Genomic DNA, 18,435 nt, shown 5'->3' with positions numbered 1-18,435 from the left:
TAGGCAAATACTTTTGTTGTGGAGAAATATATTTGCTCATCAATGTTTACCTTCAATAGACCTGTAAATGCGATGAGAAAGGTGAAACCTTTCAACATCGATCACAGGGGTCCCCCAGCTCTCCATCCTCCTCCAAATTTTCGTCCTGTAGCAGACAAGGTGATCGGAATGCATGATTGATACCAGCTCTACTGTTTATTTGGTCTTTAACTCTTCATGCAGGAGGAGGAGCGTGAGGACAGGGTGGAGCAGCCTAGAGCGCCAGGCACCGCGAGCTGCGTTGAAAGATTGCACTGATGAATTCACAGGTGATGCTGACACCAGCATCTCTGATGTCCCCTACATTGGAAACTCATGTGATCTCTTGCATTCTTCCACACATCGAGATGCCGTAGTGACCTGAAATAACAACAGTGCTGCATGAGAGCGATTTGGTAGCCGAAGATGCTCAAGGTCATGTGTTCCACGGTATTCCTGCTCCTCCTGGGAAACCTCCAAGGCTGTACCGGCCTGTGCTGGAGCCCAAGGAGATTGAGGCTTTGAATCAAAACTTCTCAATCAAGCAGTTGATTTGAAAAATGTCTCAAGAAGTAGACTAGCATTACTCCTCGAGCTCGAGTTGCGCAGAGTGGGCCATCGAGTCAAATGACTTGATTGAAGAAAGTTGCAGATTGATCTGGAACAGGAAAGGAGCGTGTGAACATGTACAAGCTTGCAAATCTCACTTTATTTCCTTGCATGAGCGTACATGAATTCCGATTCAGCACGTAAGGAAAGTCCATGGTGAAATGGCATTTCAATGCCATATGAAGGATAGCACAAGGAAATGGGGGATAACAAAATGGCAGGGAACGGTAAGGTGGACAATCATATACAGTTGGTCGTCCGCATGCCGAAAGAATAGAAAACTAAGAACGTAATCTTGACAGCATCTGTCAAGACTATCTTCATATCGTTGGCCTCCTGTTACGCTCATGCTCACTTGCATGATGGTGGTCGTGGTCGGTGAAGTCATGTGCTGCTGCCCTAGAGCGAACCACGTGCGCATAAAACTTGTTTCCACTGCTCACATGTCGTCTCTGATTCTTGTAAAGGTTGCTGTCATAGCCAACCGCTGACGAGATTTGAGATTGCCTGTAAAGTTCTTCATTGTGAAGATCCAGCTCCCTCCAATAGCGCTCGACAGCAGCAAGCTCTTCGTAGTATTTGAGTTCACCCTGTGAAAACATCCCCGCTTGAGTATCTTCGTATTCAGGAGCACTAGAACATCTCGCAGGAATAGGAGGTTCTTGAGGAGCATGCTCCTTCGGAAAGCTCCTCGCCCGCATGAAAAAAGATTGCTTCGGATCCGGGGAAAGGGACCTGTCATGAACCGACCTTGACCTTCCTTTTCTCAGCATTGTCGAGATTCGCTGATCATCTTTAGATTGCCCATAAGTGGTCTTGAGCTTTGCATCGTCTTTTGCGAGAGAGATCTCCATTGTGCTCGCCGGAGAGCTCTCTGCCGGGGAGGCGGAGTTTGTTTCAGTTTCGACCGCACTTTCCTGGAGAGTTTTCCTCTGTTCTGGTTCTACAGACAACTTATCATCCGAAGACAACAAGACTGCATCAGAGGACAACTTGGTCACCGAAGCTGGTTTCGAGCTTGTAGTCGACCTCGAGGCCCTCAAGGGTGGGCTTGAAGGATGAAGTGGCGCAGGCACTTCGCTTGAAGGAATCGTAACACTAGGTAATGAAACAAAAGCATGGCTTCCATCAGCGATCTTAAATCGATCTCCATTTCCCATGGAAGTTTCGTCGTCCACTTGAGATTGGTGGTTGGTCATGGATATCTTCGGATCCGAAATCCAACTCAGAAGCGATCAGGTTGAAGGTTTGTTCGAGGGGGAAGGCGATTTGTAAAGAGACAGGGAGATGAAGGAACGGGGGGAGATGGAGGCTAGCAATGCTGGCAAGGAGAGTGGGTTCTTTGGGTGGAGGGAGGTGCGGGGAAAGGGGGCGAGGAGGACGAGGAGGAGTCGGTGGTTGTGTTGTGACATGACAGGATCTTTTCTATCGCTGCCGGAGGAGTACTGACCGGAATCTGGACATTTTTCATGATCGCGGTTCCTGTGCTTGTATAACTTACTGCCTGGTTGAATCTGCTTGTAGATTTCGCCTTGCCGTCCTTGCTTGAACCGGTTAGGCCGGAAGGTCTTCGGAAAAGGGCACCAGGTCGTTAGGTAGACTCTGCATCCTCTTGTGTTGCACGCTTGACAGCTTCTGTCAGCCCCTACGGACCAGCTGGGGACGGCGACGAGATGGAGCCGCTCCGCAATGTCGAAGAGTGAATGACGTCAGACTCTGTTTCTGCTCAACTTCAGCTGGACTCAGCAAGCCATAGCCAATGAATCCATCGATCACTTGTAACTTTCAGAGCTCTTGACCCTGTCGACTATCACAAGAGGAGCTGGCATTGAGCTGGCTGCAGCGAAACCTATAGCAAGGTTAGCAAGTTCAGTGAGAGGGGGAGGAAGAAATTTACAGACACTGCCGACGGCGTGCTTGTTCGGGGCCGTCTGCCAACATGTAAGAAGCGCGGCCATAATGACCGCCGATCAGATTTTGAAGCAAGTGGATAGAATCGAAGTAGCAACGCAAGCGAAGAAAAATTAGCAGAGGGAGTGCAGAAGGATCCTAGAAGCGCGTGGAGGATACGGAACCGCAAAAGAGAGGCAGGAGGAAGGAAGTCTAGACCAAACCTTGTCTGCTGGTCGATAGAACCAGGAAGCGAGTCGCTGCCACTGGCCACCTGCAGCAGGATGAGACACAAGAAGAGGGATAAGAAGACAAGCAGGTCGGTGCCAATCTTAAGTGAAAGCACGAAAAAACAATAGGAAAGGACATGTAGAAACAAGGAAGAAAATTGCAGAGAGGGGCGGAGAGAGATGCTTCGTGAAACGTCAAATGATCAACCTGAATCCTTTCGTTCATCATAAGAAGTTCCATGTGATCCCATCACGAGCAGATGGCACCTGCCACCTCGCATGATCTCCTCGCCCGTTCATTGCTTAACGTCTCACTTGTTCTTCTCTGTAAGCAGGGCAAGCTCGCTTGCTGGGTCCCCACGCGCGAGTATTTGAATGCAGGACACCTTTTTCTGCTCGAGCCTTTTGGCAAATCGCTTCAAGACCTGGAAAACTGATTGAACCAACTTGTACTTCATGGGAGCGAGGGGAGTAAGGAATGACGCGGAGCAAGAGCACGAGCACGAGAAAGACGATCGGAGTAGGGAGTCGAAGAGAAGAAAGGAGGTAACAACAACAAAGCGCTCACGCTCGTGCCAGTGGATTTTGCTTTGTCCTCGAGCGCCTTTCGCTTAGGATTAAGTTGAGAATTGCCCACGTGGACATTACCTGAAAGGTTTTCTCTGCTCCATACCCTGCGCCAGGGTTGAACTGGAGCGGCTGACAATGGAAGAGAAGGATGACGTCTCCTTGCCTATAGCTGGAGAACATGCAAGGGGGGAGGAAGCAAAACCGTAAATAAACGGCAAAGGGGAAGGAGCAGGAGCAGGAGAAGCATGATGGGAGGATTGAGTAACAAGATGAGCACCAGTGCTTGACGGCCCACATCAGAGCAACTTTTGAGGAGGTTGAGCCATCAACTGCCACTGCAATCCGTCTAGCAGGAGACAAATAAGATCCCATCTCATGACTCGTACTGTCACCTTGCACTATCCCGTCGACCTCGAGCAGAATCTGTCGAGTTTCGGTTTGAATCTTCAAGGTTGTCCACTCCTTTCCCACTTTCTGCTATGAAAACTTTCTCTTCCGAAAGTCTTGAAGGTGCTGAAAACACGACAATGACAACCAAATTTTGCATTCATCAAACAAGACCTTGCTGGACTCCAGCTGAACTTTCGCAATTTGAAGCAGCGACTTCTCTTTCAGATCGATTTGACTGCAGGCACGACAATCATGGGACTGACCCAGACAAGTAGAAAGGAAACTTCATGTTACATGAGAAGGAATCCTGCTCCTCAGTCAGAACATGTGGCTGCATTTCTCAATTCTACCTGTGAACGATGAGAGGGCAATCGATCCTCTACAAATTAAACGAAAAGTCAGAAAAAAGGGTAGTGAAAAGGGTAGTGGTGGTGGTGGTGGTGGTGGCGACGACGACGACGAGAATGATGATGATGATGATGATGATGATGATGATGATGATGATGATGATGATACTGCAGCGAGGGAGTTGTAATATTATAATGTGGCAGATCAACGTGTACGACCATCCATGTGCGCACCTGCAGCACAAATTTGGTTGTTTGAGGGAGAAGTGCTCGCTGTAGCGTATTGAGATTTCTTGCTCCAATAACTGCCTCTTAACAAGTTACATACGTTTGATAAGGCTCAAAACAATGAAGTTCAGAGAGTTCATCAGGCACATAAAGATTGAGAGGGTGGACCAGCAACGTCGCAGTCTTGTGCATTGATAGTCTCAACGAGCGTTGGCCCCACATCTCCTCGGGCCAGAACCGCCTGGATGGCTTTAGAGTCTGTTTTTGTCTCCGCCTCATACCGTGAAGGACACTTCATGCTGCTCACACATGCGTATGGCTGCCTCGAACCTCCGCCAGGGAGTTCCTCTCAGTTGTGATCCTACAAGCAACATCACCTCGCCATGTCTACGCACATTCCTTCATCACTGTTCGGCGATCTGTCAAGACACACGTGAGCATGGCAGCTGAATAGAAAGCGCTCACTTCACCTGCCTGCAGCTTCATGCCCTCGATGAAGATCCTGCGCCCCACGCGTCATACGTTGCAAGCGAGGACCTTGCTCTACCTTCCATGGCATGCATGCATCCGATGCATTCGCTGATGCGTCTTGAACCTCGTCGTCCACTTCGCTCAGTTTGATGATGTGAATCAACACCAGCAAGTCATCGCGGGTCGCGAACTTCTTGATACACCACAAAAGCGCCTAAAGTAGCAGACCGTCGGACAGAAGAAGACGAAGGAGAAGGAGAAGGAGAAGGAGAAGGAGAAGGAGAAGGAGAAGGAGAAGGAGAAGGAGGGCTGGAGGATTGATGGATTGAAATGAGTTCACGGGAAACACCTGGTCTGATTCTTCACTTCTGTCGTATGCAATCGCAATTCTTCGTTGTTTGTTCATGGCAACATTCGTTATTATCTTCCTTGTATCAGTACGTTTTCAGGTAGCGAACCCTCATGAATGAACCTGAGTAAAGAATGACATTAAACTGATTGAAAACTCCGACGAGACCTATTCATTCCCCGCTGACCTAGCCGACTGTCATGTTTCGAGGTTTGTTCTCATTTGCAACTTCTTCCCTCGATGATTCACTTGTTCTTTTCAATCCTCCCTCTTCATCTGTCTCATTCTCCTCCTGATCCTCCTCTTTTTTTCATCAGGACACTCTCAGGTCCTCTCCTTCTCTCCTCCTCCTTCTCCTCCTCCTCCTCCTCCTCCTCCTCTTGCCCTATCGCAGTTCTTCACTTTACATGCGCATCCGCCACCGGTGAGCACCACCCCCTAGACAAAAAGACTTAATACAACCCCCTACCATCCCTTTGAGGGGATACCACCCGAATAGTTCCACCACCCCCACCCCATCCTGTAGACTTGAGTAAAAAACGTGCACAATGCGACCAAATATACTTCGGAGCGCAGGAGGGAACGAGCGAGAGGGCGAGAGGGCGAGAGGGCGAGAGGGCGAGAGGGCGAGAGGGTGGGAGGGCGAGAGGGTGGGAGGGCGAGAGGGCGAGAGGGCGAGAGGGCGAGAGGGCGAGAGGGCGAGAGGGTGGGAGGGCGAGAGAGCAAGAGAGCAAGAGAGCAAGAGAGCGATATGAGGAGTGCAGGATACAAGGAGGGAATGATTCAAGGAGAGAAGGATACAAATAAAGAACGCATCATGTCTAAATAGCAGCATGTGATTATCAGTATCGTGATGAGCTTTTGTATGCTCTAGATTGGGCCAACGCAATCATGTCGTCATCTGCTGTGCTGATGAAGAGGAGCATCGCCCATCCAGCGTTTGTATCGCATACGAGCATCTCTCAAGCTGCACGAAAAAGCATGCGTCTTCCTTTGAATGTTTTCTACGCATCTTTGATCTCAAGGTTTCATAGCAGCAAGCCTATCCCCCCTCGGTTGGGTCGGACAATGACATGTCAGAGGATGGTAAACGAGGATTGCTTTGGAGGGACAAAAGGATTTCCTCTCCAGCCATTTTTCCCTGTTGACGACGAAAATTTCAAGACTGTGTGGATTCGATATTTTTACGAAGGCGGCAAATTGACAAGGTAATAATGTTCAGACAATGAAAAAGGTGAAAATGCTCCCAGAGATGGAAAGCTCCTGCACATTCAGGTGGACTTGAAAGCTACAGGAGGGCGAGTCACTGGCGATTCGATCCTTGAGCTGTTGCGAACTGATGGCGTGGAAGTGGATCAGTTGGATGTGCGCGTGTACGACACCGAGCAATTAGGATGGACAACCTTGAGGAAGGATGTTACCTTTGACGCGCTTTCAAGCCCCCCGAGGAGGATTGACATTCAGGTGATTAGAGGACAGGGGCAGGAGCAGCAGGATGCAACTGATTAGCTCCCTCCAGATTTTTCGTCAACCGTATGCAGAGTCTCTTGTCAAAGAACAGGAAGACGGATACTTTATGTGCGGGGTGATGGGCATGAAAAATGTGGACAACCTGGGGACACTCTGGCGATCATGTAGATGATGAGGGTTTTGATCCTTCTGAACGCTTGCAGGCTATCAGCTCGGAGCCGCCAGCATGTTCTTGATAGGTCAAGAAATGGAACTGAAGCGGGTCAGGGACTGAGCTGAGCTTCAGGAGATAGATTTTCAAGCCATCGCACAGACGTAGTCAAGTCTTTCACAAAGATCCCCATGGTCGAGTATCCAGGTACGTTGGTGTCTTACCGTCGCTCGCTTACCTTGCATAGACTGGAATTCCTTTGTGGCCTGCAGTGCGTACGGTGCCAAGTGGGTGGCGGTGGAGGTAGAGAAAGATGCGTGAGGTTGCTCGTCTCACTGTCAATCAGATGGGAGGAGAACCTCTCGAAACCTTTGAACATCCGTAATACTCATGAACTTTCGGACTTGTTGAGGCTGAGCTATGTGGACATGTTGATTTGGAGCGACAGGAAGCGGGCGATCTACATCTTAGGGAGCGAAGATAATGGTGAGAGGTCGAGAATGGAGAGTGTCTCGGGCTTGATTGAAGCACAGGGCTGCCGGAGTCTGTGATCCGCTCCTGTCACTCTCACGTTGCTCTGCCATCCATCCGGTTCGTACTCCGCCCTCACAAGTTTCCGGCTGACTTCATGCAGATATGCTTCCTTCAACGTCGCGGTAGCGGTTGGTATCGCTTTCTCCTTGTGCGGCACTCATGTTGGCCCAGGGGTCGATCGTCATGTACGATCGCATCATGAAGCAGGCGCTGGAGGCTCAGAAGCAGCAGAAACGCACGTGAAAGGGAAGAAGGAAGTGTTTAAAGTACAACTAGAGCCGCCAGCTCCTCTATCTAGTAGAGTCTCCCGACAGTCTCACCGTACGGCAAAGCTGTTCCCCTTCGCACATCTCGCTCGTACCTCCTGACATCAGCTTCTGTCTGTTTGCCCCCATACGCCCGCTGCTCATAGAAGGGAAGCGCACTCTCATCTGTCTGATCCTGCGAAAGAGGTCAAAGATTGAGAGAGAAGGAAAAGCTGGATGACGCGAACCTTGGAACGGAGGAGCGACGAAGCAGCTTTTGTGGCCTGGTCGAGCTTGTACCTCATCTCAGCTGCGACCTGAGTGGATGTAAACCGCTACACCAGCACCTCATAAATCAACCTCAGCGCCATGATAGGCAGCGGCGTCGGAATTCTTCAGCTCCTGCCTCAGCCTCTGGATTTTTCTGCGCGCACCCAACAGTTGCTTCTGCAAGTCCTGCACCAGAGTAAGTGAGGCCCTTTCAACGGCCATGATTTGCAACCTGAACGCCATCGGAGAACCCTGAGGCGACTTGCTCGCTCTTTCCAGGGAACGGCTCCCGCGCAACCCACGCGTCGTCCGACTCCTCAGGCACATAGGCTCCAAGACCCTGAGAGGCAAGATGTTAGAAGGTCAATCGCTCCATCGATTCAAAGTGCCTGACGGATGGCCATCTGGTTGGTCGCCTCGAGGGCAGCGACACGCTCACGAAGAATCGCATTCGATCTCGCCACCGCCTCTGACGCTTTCTTGATCTCTTCGTTCTTCTCTACGACTTCGGACAGCTCCCTGTTACAGGGTCAGAGAATGGACATCACAGAGAGAGAGCTAGACCTGTCGGAGGCAGTAAGGGAAGACCATGGCTTGCGGATTTGATCGTGCTGCGGACACTCCTTGCACTCCGCACTTTGACACTCGCAGGGGACGCGAGCCAACTTGTTCACCACCGACCTCAGGATAGAAGGAGATGGCGCCTTTGTAGAGCTCGGTTCTTCTTTCTTGTTTTCATCGTCGACTCCCAGGCATATGATCTCACAGCAGTCCTCGCATCCCATGATCTTGACGCAGAGCTGGCAGCTCTGTGTTCTCTCCTCTGACGGGGGTTTGATCTCAAGGCTTTGAGCCTTGTCGGCCTTGATCGCTCTCGCCATAATCTTCACAAACACTTCGGCCAATGGTCGGACTTCGGAAAGATCGAACTGGCGCCTTTGAGCAGCATGCAGAATTTGTCCAGGATTATTTTTGATGTCGCCAAGCGACATGGAGTTGTCCTCATCGGCTCGCCGGGCGTTTTGTTTGTTTTCCATTTCTGTCTTCTTGTCCAACTTGTCAAAGTATTTGTTCAAATCGTTTGCTGCCTTTTCAGCGGATTCATAATGCTTTGAGGATGCATGGTTTTGTGGTAGATTCATGGATCTCAGCATCGTCTTCGATGTTGCCCTCATGTGCATCTTGTCATTCACTTGCTTCCTGTACTCTGCATTTGCTGTGTCAGCCCAGACGTGTTTTTCAATTTTCTTCAGCGCAGACTCTCCTTGAGAGAGGATTCCTTCAAGCTCTTTGTCATCCGCTGACTTCTCGCCCTTGACTTGACGAAGAGCTTTCTTGAGACTGCTCAGTTGCTTGTATGCATGCGAAAGAAAGGCCTCCATCTTCGACTCCTCGCCCTTGCCGACGTGCGCGAGTTGATAGGAGTACGGAGTATCGGTAGGGAGCACCTCATCAATGCCCTTCCATGCTTCATCCTTGTCGTACCAGATCCCGTTCACAGTCTGCTGGTCCATCTTGGAAGCAGCAACATCACGATAATGATGCTTAGACCACTCGTGCGCTGGCACGTCGGCAAGGATGGTAGTTCGAGCCTTGAGTGATGGGTGTGCAGTCGGTGCTCTGTTCCTCAAATGAGAACCAGGAGAGCTGAAGTATCTGCTGATTCCTTGCAGATCACTTGATGCACTTGAGTCCCATTGTACGGGCACGTCGGAGTCGAAAGGTTGATTGAATCCCAGCAAAGCATTCTTGTTTACGTGCGAGGACATCAAAAGAAGCCCAATCACAGCCATTGTCAGAATGGAGACCAGAAGAACATTTCTCCTCATCTTCTCCTTCTTGATGAGAGGAATGCTCAGATCAGCTATTCCTGACATTGCAAGCCTGTGCTTCAAGTCAGTTCAAGCCAGCGCCTTCGCCTTCACATATTCTTGTCATTCCATAACCTTCCTCGTGACATGATATTTGATCACATTAGAAACTAAATTTCAATAGCAACATATCGAAATTTCATGAACTGTAATTCAACGTCCGTCGTTGTTCTCTCAGATTTATTTGGACCATGCTTTCAACTATGTCATATTCTACTTGGTTCCTAAAACTTCTCATATTTCTCTCCACCTTCCATCTCTAATCTGTCTATCATCTTTCTCTGATCTGTCTATCATCTGTCTATCATCTGTATCTAATATCTCATCTGTCTCTGACTTGTTCCTTCCCTCTCTGTTTGCTGTCAGCATGAAGGGACAGACAGTTACGGTAGTTACATTGGTGAATTTGTCCGTTACAACGGGCAAAGGCCCGGGTCAGTCTGATCGGGCTGATGAATTTTACTCATCAGAGTTAAGTGATCATAAGGGTACTCTTGATACACCCTGATGACCGGGGTAAACCTTGCGCTACTGCTCTTCTCAGTCAAAATCGAACTCGCCTGGTAGGCGAGTTCACTGAGGGGTATTCAATGGCAGGTCAAACGAGTTCCCGATTCCTTCATACGTTCACATCTCTGCAAGACGAACCGCGAAAACCCTCGTCGCATATGCAGAAGCCATCGAGACAGAATCCGTTGTCATTGCAGTCGTCCATGCAAGCCCCGACCTGCAGGTTCCATTCTCTGATGCTGGCAACCATGAACTCTGATCCGGTGGACGCCGTGAAGCCAACCCAAGCTGTGCCTTGAGGAGGGTACGCAAGGAAGGACATGAGGTTCAGCGCAGTCACAAGGACCGGCCGGTCAAAATCGTCGATCCACACTGTCAGCGACCCCAAGTCTCGTCGAGGACTAGAGGAGAGGAAGCGTGCTCCGTACTGCGACACCTTGAAGCATGGGTCCTTGAGGTAAGAGCTTGGTATGGAGTGATCGTACCGTATCCTCACGTGATGCTCGTTGCCATCGAAGAGGATCGGGAGCTGCGGAGTCTGTGCGATGGAGAAAGTGTGAGCTGCTGAGTTGGGCTCGCTTCCTCGGCTGTGAATCGAGATGTGATTTTGTCCAGCGTCTCCCAGCTGGGGGTTGACGGTCACGTCGAACTCGATCGCCAATGACTTGCGGAGACCTCCATACCCCAGCTGAGCTCCTCCATCGCCATACGCAGGCATGCCATCGCCCCCTCCAACCAGCATGAAAGCGAAGCCCTCGCCTCGCCTCAACGTGCAGTACTCGTTGCTGTTTGTTCCGTAGTTCCACGAGTTACAGACGGAAGAGAAACTGTGGAGAAGAAAGCGAAAGTCCATCACAAAGCCCTGTGCCACGCGCTGGGGGATTGAGTACCAAACAGCTCCGATGCTGTTATTGGACGGAGACGTGAGGTCGAGAGTGCTGCTGTTCTGATTGATGTTGGCGCTGCTTAGTAACTGAAGACCGACTGGTCGAGAGAAGCTCAAGAACTGGAAGCCTTGCACCACAAACAACTCGAAGGGGCTGTTGTTCACGTCATAGCCGTTGATAGATAGCGAGAACGAGTATTTCCCAGTCACCGTCAAGAAGTACTCGACATGATATGTACCGTTGTGACGGTCAACCACAGATACAGGGTAGCCTTTCCCCAACGGTCCTTCCGCTGCTGTAGCGCGGGTAGTGAGAGGTCCTTGGATCCAGCCTGATACGTGGTCGCCTCCTTGAATCCTCGCATTGCCCCAGGCATCCCTGCTGGTGAGGATAAGAGTGCCAGGGAGTCCCGCATGAAGCTCGCTTGTTTGGCCTTGGCAGGAGCACCTGATACAAGCGAAGCGTGAGCAAGCGGACGAGCTAGGATCAGGAAAGAGCCATGGAGGAGGGAGGGAGATAAAATAATAACAGATATCAAGTACATGTTGGGTACGGCAACTCCTCCTACGATGGTGACGCTGAAAGGCGAGTGTCTGATATGGGTCCAGGTGCCGTCAGGCTTCTTGTACACGATGGATAAGAGGTGTTGTCCAGCGTTCGTCACATTGTAACTCCCAGAGTACAAGTTGGACTTGTCGATTTGAAAGCTCTGCTCCTGCATGTTTGCAGGGCTGACAGGGTCGACGAACATAACAGTGAAGGACCCAAGAAAGGCCATGGCACAGGACGAGGTCGCATGGACTTGGATCCCAGCTATCCCCGTACTCGGGTCCAAGCAGGAAGGTTCTTGTCCGAAGCTTGTTTTGACAGAATCAACGGGAACACAGTTGGCCAGGAGGCCTTGCAAGTGGCAGGAGGGACCCTCGTCTTCCTCTAGAATCCTCCGGTTGCCCCACGCGTCTCGCACCTCGATCGACAGCGTGCAGAGAGTTCCTGCTCCGCAAGTCTGCAAAGCGCTACCAAAGGCTGTGCTGTCCGGAATGCTTACAGGCCCAGGCCTCACACGCAGGCGGTAAGGAGAGGATGCGATAACCTCGCCGTCGAAGAGTATGTGAAGCTGAAAGTCTCCTGCTGTAGTCACGATGTAGTCGGATCGCACGAGCCCATCGCCGTAATCCTGCACTACAAGAGGAGAAAAGTTGGCCTCCCAGACGACGACGGAGGACATGCCGATGACAGCATCGAAGAACTCAACGACCATGGGCTGAATGGTGAGGTTGAGGAGGCGCTGAGGGGTCTCATATCCATCCATCTTGGGGCTCTGCATCCGAAGTTTCCGGTCTTCTTGCGCCCCTTGCTGAGTTGACCAGAGGGAGTTGCCGTTCATGTCTCGAAGCAGCAAGTCCAACGAGGATGTCGCACCGGCGATGACGGACTGCAAGTCTGTGTATGCTACACCACGATCGTTCACCCCAACTGATGGGGGATGTATGGGCCCGGGCTTGACCATGGTATCGTACCTGCGGCAGTCACGAGTCATGCATACGCCAGCACACAAAAGAGCATACGGGCTGCCATGGATCAGGTAGCCATTGTCATTGACGATGGAGATCTGATACAGCCCCGAAGTAGTGTGAAAGTAAGTGGCCATGTAAGTTCCGTTGTCGAAGTCTTGGAAGACAGCATGATCCTGTGAGGAACGATATCCCTGCACCGACTCCCATGCCGGCAGAGCGTCTGAAAAGCTCCACAACTGATGCTCCTGCGGGAGACCGCAAGGAAGATCAGGTGTGATGATGCCATATTCTCTTCCCAGCTTCTCAAGCACAGGACAACCTGCCCCCGCAAACCTGAAGAAGTTTGTCAACACGTTGACGAGCGTCCATGAGGAACACGATGGTGAGTCCATCGCGTTGTTGACGCATCTGTCTAGCGAAGCGCACATCTTCTGACGTGGAGGTCCACAGCAGTCCGCGGGCAAACATGAGACATTGTTCATGTTGTACAAGCAGCAGATGTCTCTGCTCAAAGCTATCACGTTCCACGCGATTTCAGGGAATTTTTCTCGGTTGCAAGTGCCGAGGGTGAGGTCATAGATGCCGACAATGGTGTCGTCGGAACATTTGCAGGTAATGTCGTGGAGGATCTTGTCTTGAATGTGCGGACAAGATCCGAGATCGAGCCCAGTCACTTTGAAAGTCCATTTCTCACCTCCTTTGCTCCTCTCGTTCCCATACCTGTCGCGATCGACGAATCTGAAATATCTGCCAGCGTTCCCGTCGGTTGCGATCATGACGCCGCTCTCAAAACTCTGTTTCTCGCCATCCAGCAGAGGGCCCAGCAAAACTCCTCCTTCCACCCACGTCGACGGAGGATGGCTCTCGGCTGCGTGGATGTAGAGGGAGAAGGGAGAGGATGGAACGTGGAGGAGGGAAGCAAGAATCCCCGTGGCAGTCTAGGGCAAAGAAGAGAGCAACAGGTCAAATATAGTCAGTGTTTCTTCTCTTGCGTGTTGGTGAGACTCACTGGAAGTTTCTGGTTGACCATGACAGAGACCTGATGCCAGCCCTTCGTTGTTGCAATCCATTCGATCATGGTATCCGACGGAAACTTTTCACCTCCAAGGATATGAGTGGTTGCCGTTACCTGCAGGTGGAGTGAGGGACAAGATTTACGTTTGAAGAAAAATGGAGCAAAAGAAAAGAATTATGTAAAGTAGACGGAGCAAATAGAAACGAGTTGAGAGAATCGAAGGAAAGTGAGACAGAGAGAGAATCTAAGTAACAGCTTGAGCCACCTTGATCGACTTGTTGTACGATTGAACTTGGTCTGCTAAATCTTCAAACGGATCGCCCCGATATTTCTGCGAATAGTCTTCTCCACTGACAAGGTGTCATGTTTTGTTTCCACGTCAAACAAGTATTGAGAACTTACGAGGCTGCTAAGTTGGACAATAGAGAAGTGGACGAAGGCGTTCTGATGTCAAACACAACTTCTTCTAGTTGGCTCACAGGGTTTCCCCACAGGTCATTCATGCGCAGAAAGAGAACGGAGGCGTATCCAGCTTGAGCGTATAGGAGAGCCGTTCCGAACACCTCAAGATGACAGGTTCAGCTCTTCTGCTGCTGAGATATCAGCTGAAGACGTGATAACAACCTGTGCGGACTTCACGTCGGGAGCTCCACTGGAGGTCAGGACGTTGAACGGGCTGCTTACCTGTGACCTTCATGTCAGCCTCGCCCTCTCTCAAGACCCTCCTCCACCTTTGCTGGACAATCAAGAGAGCAGGGGTAGCGAGCGACCATATCACTCCATTGCGCTGCTGTCCCAATGTGCTTCCCTCCTACTTAGCCCGTGAGCTCAGCGGGGGGTGACGCCTTCCTCACCTAGAGTGATTGACAACCAATATCGACCTGAGCAGGTCGTCTGCCACCTTACAAGGTAAGTCCCGTTGCCAAGGTTTGCGATGAGGCCGGAGGCACATGCTTCCCTCCCCCTAATCTTCACGTTGTCTTCCTCTCCTCCAACCTCAACGCTCCTCCTCAATAGCTCAGAACTTTCCCCCTCCTGCGAGCTTCTTATGAATGTCTCTGCATCGCCGTATCCCGGGAGGAAGATGTCAAATTTTACAGACCAATCGTCTCCGCCTGACAACCGAGGGTTGTTGTACTTGTCGACGCTGGTGATATGGAAAAATGTGCTGCTCCCTGCTGTGCAGGCTCCCACCTGGTTGGCGGAGCTAAGGCCAGGGCTGCACAAAGACATGCTTGTGTCAGGAGTACGAGAGGACATCAAGACAGGTGCCTTCAGAAGATAAAGGAATCACCACAGGGGAACTTACCCGTACGCGAAGCTCTTGGATGGATCAGTGTCCCCTGCGTACACAATAACCGAGTAGGAGGCAGGCCCTCGCAGGTCATCGTTGGGCATAGGGACCATCTCAATAATGGAGTCGCAGAGGTAGATCGGTTTGCCCGTCGACGAGTATCCAGTCGGCTTTGGAGGACAAACTTCTCCTGTCTTGGTCAGCAACCAGAAAGACCACTTGTAGATGCCAGGAACTGACACAAAGAAGGACAAAGAACATTCAGTCTGACTGGTCGAGACAAGTTGGATGTTTGCGTTGAGCCAATCAGACCCGATGGCTTGCGCTGCAGTTATGTTCTCAAAGTACGACGTGTTGGGATCGAGCAGCGGAGCAGACAAATTCTGCAAACGAGTGAGGGAGAAGACGTAAGGAAAATATGGAGCTCACAGCGACAAACTTTGGCACCGCAACATCACTGACGCGAACCTTGAGTCCCTGGTAGTCAGGGGAGGATGGGAAACATCCTTGTATCGAAGGGACCCAAGAATGCTGGGGTGGGCAAACTGGAGGCATGTGTACCAAATCTGGATGAGTTGACAAAAACTTTTCGATGTCTCGATTGGTCAGATCAAAAACGCTCTTGTCCTTGCCTGGCCAGCTCACTGAGCTCGCAGCTTCAACGCTGCACGTGCTGTAGGCATCGAAGGAAGAACCCGTCTGCCGCTTTGCCGCATCAATCCACTTGTTGTAGTTGACGCAGTTGACGTCAAGGCAGGCTCCTTCAGCGACGTTGTTGTAGGCTAGGTTCTGACCCGTGAGCGAAGCCTTGAAGTTGAGAATCCAAGACTCTTCGATCACGGACGTATACATGCAACGAAACCCTTTACTTCCATACGCCCAATCGCTCTGAAACTGAACTGTCAAACCTTTCTCAGAGGGGGAAGAAACAATCTGGGGTAGTATCATCCTTCCAGAACTATCTTGTCTAGGGTACTGTCCGGTGAAGGATGCAATGAGATCTGATTTGTTTGTGCTCTGCCCTTCGTACACAAATACCCAGTCAAATCCATCTTCGAGATTAATTTCATAGAACAACAACACCGTCGGGAAAGTGAAATAGTTCTCGGGCGAATCTCTTGGCGAAGAGATATACCAGATGCAGTTCAATGAAGGAGCATAATTCATCCCGTAATAACCATCAGTGAAGGAGCCAGCGCTGTCTGCCAGGTGTACCACCGCATTGTTACATGGCTGGTCTGGTTCACTGCAGTTGAACCCTGACCAACCGGAGTAACACACACAAAGGCCATACTGGGTGTTGCATTCCCCATGACCATTGCATGGTGCTTTGTTTGTGAACGGATCATCTGGGGAGCAAGTTCCTGTATTTGCGACTTGAAGCTGAATGGAGAGCACGACTAACGAGAGGACATGCAGAAACGAGCTGAGAGGCATCGCGCGCTTATGATAAGTGACGAGAAAGCATTTCTCACGTCATAATCTCTTCTCTCGCGCAATCAATTCTTGATCGTCTCATTTGCTGGCGAATCGATATCTTATTTGGAAAATTCTCGTGATGTTCTTATGGTGAACATCAGCCATGGTTGCCTGTATTCTACGGACCAGGACCATTCTTCGCCTCTCAACAACTGGTCTGGTCTGGTCTGGTCTGGTCTGGTCTGACTATCCTCGCTGACACCTGTTCATGCCTGCCCTGCCATTCGCTTTCCCTTCACTTGTCAAGTACGAGCAGTTTTATCGCCTGATACCACCCCTACCCCCTTAGCTTCACAAAGTCAGTAAACAAACCCCCTCTAAACCCCCTCTAAATTCTCAATGGGGCCTTTATAAAGGATTCAAGAGGACACCATCGGAAAGTAGAGGAGGTGGAGGAGGAGGAGGAGGAGAAAGAGAAGCGGCAGAGAAAGCAAGGACAAGAGTATGGCGAGTTTAGAGGAACGAAGGAGACGTAGTGAGACCAGAGAAGTAGCCTAAGGATAGAGGAAGAGATGAGATGATCATAACAGATCCCACGGGTAGCATCATACAAACTGACCTCGTATGCACAGATGGGGTCTTCATTGCTGTCATGTGAAGTTATTCAATGCGTATTGCTCATCACCTTCTGGACCCAACGGAGCGATGCATTTGTTGGTTGCTCCCTGCCGTCACAGAGCGACAAGAGTGGGAGAAGTTCGGTTGCATGTAAGCTTAGAATGGAATTCAATCCATCTTGCGATCTATTGCAGAGGAAAACGTTAGTGAAGACGTTGGGCATACTTCCTTTGATGATCCCTTCGTTTCTCTTTCCCTCCGAAGGATATGCTCAGTCAGCGGGAAAGATCTCAGTCACTGACAAGAAGGAGATGCTGAAATTGAAGGTGAAACTAATCTGCTTTCAGCATGCACCATCTTGCAGCAGCGTGATATGCCATATCAGGTTGGGTTGAAGGGACTGGAATATCTGATCAGCAAGTGAGGGGAGAACTGATTGTCTTGCCGCTAACTCGATGTAGATGGGATGACGAGACGACTCAGTGCAACTATGCAGAGGTGACTTCGATATGCTGAGAGAAACGAGGCAACATTGTGATGAAAAATTCGTCAGCTCTCTAGAGATCTTCTTTCTTCCAAGAACAAGGCAGAGTTGCTGGACGCAGCCAAAACCAATGCGCTCTTCGACAAAGACAACAAATACATGGTCCTTGATATCTCCTTCTCAAAGTACCCTATTCATCGGTACCAAACAGATCGTCAAGTGCAAACGTAATCCAACAGTGATTCGATCCGTAAGTTTTAATCAGCTTATTGCGAGCTGTGGATCACCCGAGGCAGTTCCTCGGCCTCGCTTCATCGGAAGACCCGCTTCACCGAGCTCCTTCGAACATCGCAAAGTTTAGAAAGTTTGTGAATCCTGACCGCCTTGATGCCTACATCGAGGTTTGAAATCAGATATAGAAAGAGAGATAACGATGCTGCAGGCAGAAGAGAATTTCGCAAGGTTGATTGCCAGTGCCGACGCCATGGCTTATGGCTCATCCTTTGGAGATTTTTCCGCTAACAACGAATTCAAGAAGGTCGTCAAGGCTCTTCTACATTGGCTTTCTGATCGTGTCATGGTAGGGTGAAAGACCCGATAAAAAAACTGAGCAGTTTCTCATGAATGCCAAGAACGACATCGAACAGGTTAATCTTTTTGGATCGATAGACATTTTCTGAAACATTGAAACAGGCCCGTTCAGCTCTTGCTGTAATCGTTGAGTCACTGGAGATCTGATATTTATACTTTTGTGAAAGAATAGAAGCTGTACATCACTGACATAGGACTGGGTTTTGCGTTTCATTCTTTTTCTTCCAAAACTTCCGCTAGAATCCTTTCTTGATAGAATCTTATCGACAACCCGCCGGCAAACAGAACATTCACATGCACACTGCCGTCTTTTTCTTGCTTGACAGAGTCTGAAAGCAGAATTGCTTTAATAGAATGATACGGAGTTTGGACATACCTGGCTGATCAAGAGCAGGAACCATGAGCAGCCCAGGAGGAAGGTTGAAAGAATGAATTTTACCATTGCGGTAGACTGTGA

At 50.2% G+C, this 18,435-nt stretch overlaps 6 protein-coding genes across 6 annotated transcripts; 2 read left to right on the top strand and 4 right to left on the bottom strand.

Annotated features, from left to right (window-relative positions):
- Positions 1-947: 947 nt before the first annotated feature.
- Positions 948-1,826, bottom strand: GUITHDRAFT_99248 (hypothetical protein; the record flags this gene model as incomplete). Its single annotated transcript, XM_005842395.1, has 1 exon — positions 948-1,826. The coding sequence occupies one exon, from the start codon at positions 1,824-1,826 to the stop codon at positions 948-950; it is 879 nt and encodes a 292-aa protein (XP_005842452.1).
- Positions 1,827-2,032: 206 nt separating this feature from the next.
- On the bottom strand, positions 2,033-4,836 carry GUITHDRAFT_160471 (hypothetical protein; the record flags this gene model as incomplete). The annotated part of the gene is made up of 14 exons (XM_005842394.1): positions 2,033-2,476; positions 2,525-2,558; positions 2,742-2,791; positions 2,956-3,014; positions 3,063-3,172; positions 3,396-3,486; positions 3,595-3,652; positions 3,710-3,740; positions 3,879-3,942; positions 3,971-4,014; positions 4,289-4,363; positions 4,564-4,643; positions 4,753-4,784; positions 4,820-4,836. 14 exons carry the CDS (start codon positions 4,834-4,836, stop codon positions 2,400-2,402), a joined length of 822 nt encoding a protein of 273 aa, XP_005842451.1. The 3' UTR covers positions 2,033-2,399.
- Positions 4,837-6,404: 1,568 nt separating this feature from the next.
- GUITHDRAFT_62703 (hypothetical protein) lies at positions 6,405-7,459 on the top strand (the record flags this gene model as incomplete). Its single annotated transcript, XM_005842393.1, has 8 exons — positions 6,405-6,566; positions 6,622-6,736; positions 6,776-6,811; positions 6,859-6,930; positions 6,971-7,026; positions 7,070-7,104; positions 7,172-7,209; positions 7,257-7,459. Coding segments are annotated over 8 exons (717 nt in total), but the record flags the coding sequence as incomplete, so codon positions are not given.
- A 92-nt stretch (positions 7,460-7,551) lies between these two features.
- On the bottom strand, positions 7,552-9,649 carry GUITHDRAFT_99246 (hypothetical protein; the record flags this gene model as incomplete). The annotated part of the gene is made up of 6 exons (XM_005842392.1): positions 7,552-7,698; positions 7,751-7,819; positions 7,863-7,958; positions 8,005-8,112; positions 8,237-8,291; positions 8,337-9,649. 6 exons carry the CDS (start codon positions 9,647-9,649, stop codon positions 7,552-7,554), a joined length of 1,788 nt encoding a protein of 595 aa, XP_005842449.1.
- A 613-nt stretch (positions 9,650-10,262) lies between these two features.
- Positions 10,263-11,165, bottom strand: GUITHDRAFT_62779 (hypothetical protein; the record flags this gene model as incomplete). Its single annotated transcript, XM_005842391.1, has 1 exon — positions 10,263-11,165. A coding segment is annotated over one exon (903 nt), but the record flags the coding sequence as incomplete, so codon positions are not given.
- A 6,049-nt stretch (positions 11,166-17,214) lies between these two features.
- Positions 17,215-18,125, top strand: GUITHDRAFT_131661 (hypothetical protein; the record flags this gene model as incomplete). Its single annotated transcript, XM_005842390.1, has 9 exons — positions 17,215-17,229; positions 17,289-17,323; positions 17,365-17,401; positions 17,457-17,549; positions 17,599-17,637; positions 17,684-17,788; positions 17,830-17,925; positions 17,972-18,034; positions 18,081-18,125. The coding sequence occupies 9 exons, from the start codon at positions 17,215-17,217 to the stop codon at positions 18,123-18,125; spliced, it is 528 nt and encodes a 175-aa protein (XP_005842447.1).
- Between the last annotated feature and the right edge of the window lie 310 nt (positions 18,126-18,435).

This window comes from Guillardia theta (assembly GCF_000315625.1).
Source record: "Guillardia theta CCMP2712 unplaced genomic scaffold GUITHscaffold_1, whole genome shotgun sequence".
In the NCBI taxonomy this organism is placed as follows: domain Eukaryota; class Cryptophyceae; order Pyrenomonadales; family Geminigeraceae; genus Guillardia; species Guillardia theta.
This window is presented reverse-complemented; position numbering and strand designations above follow the sequence as displayed.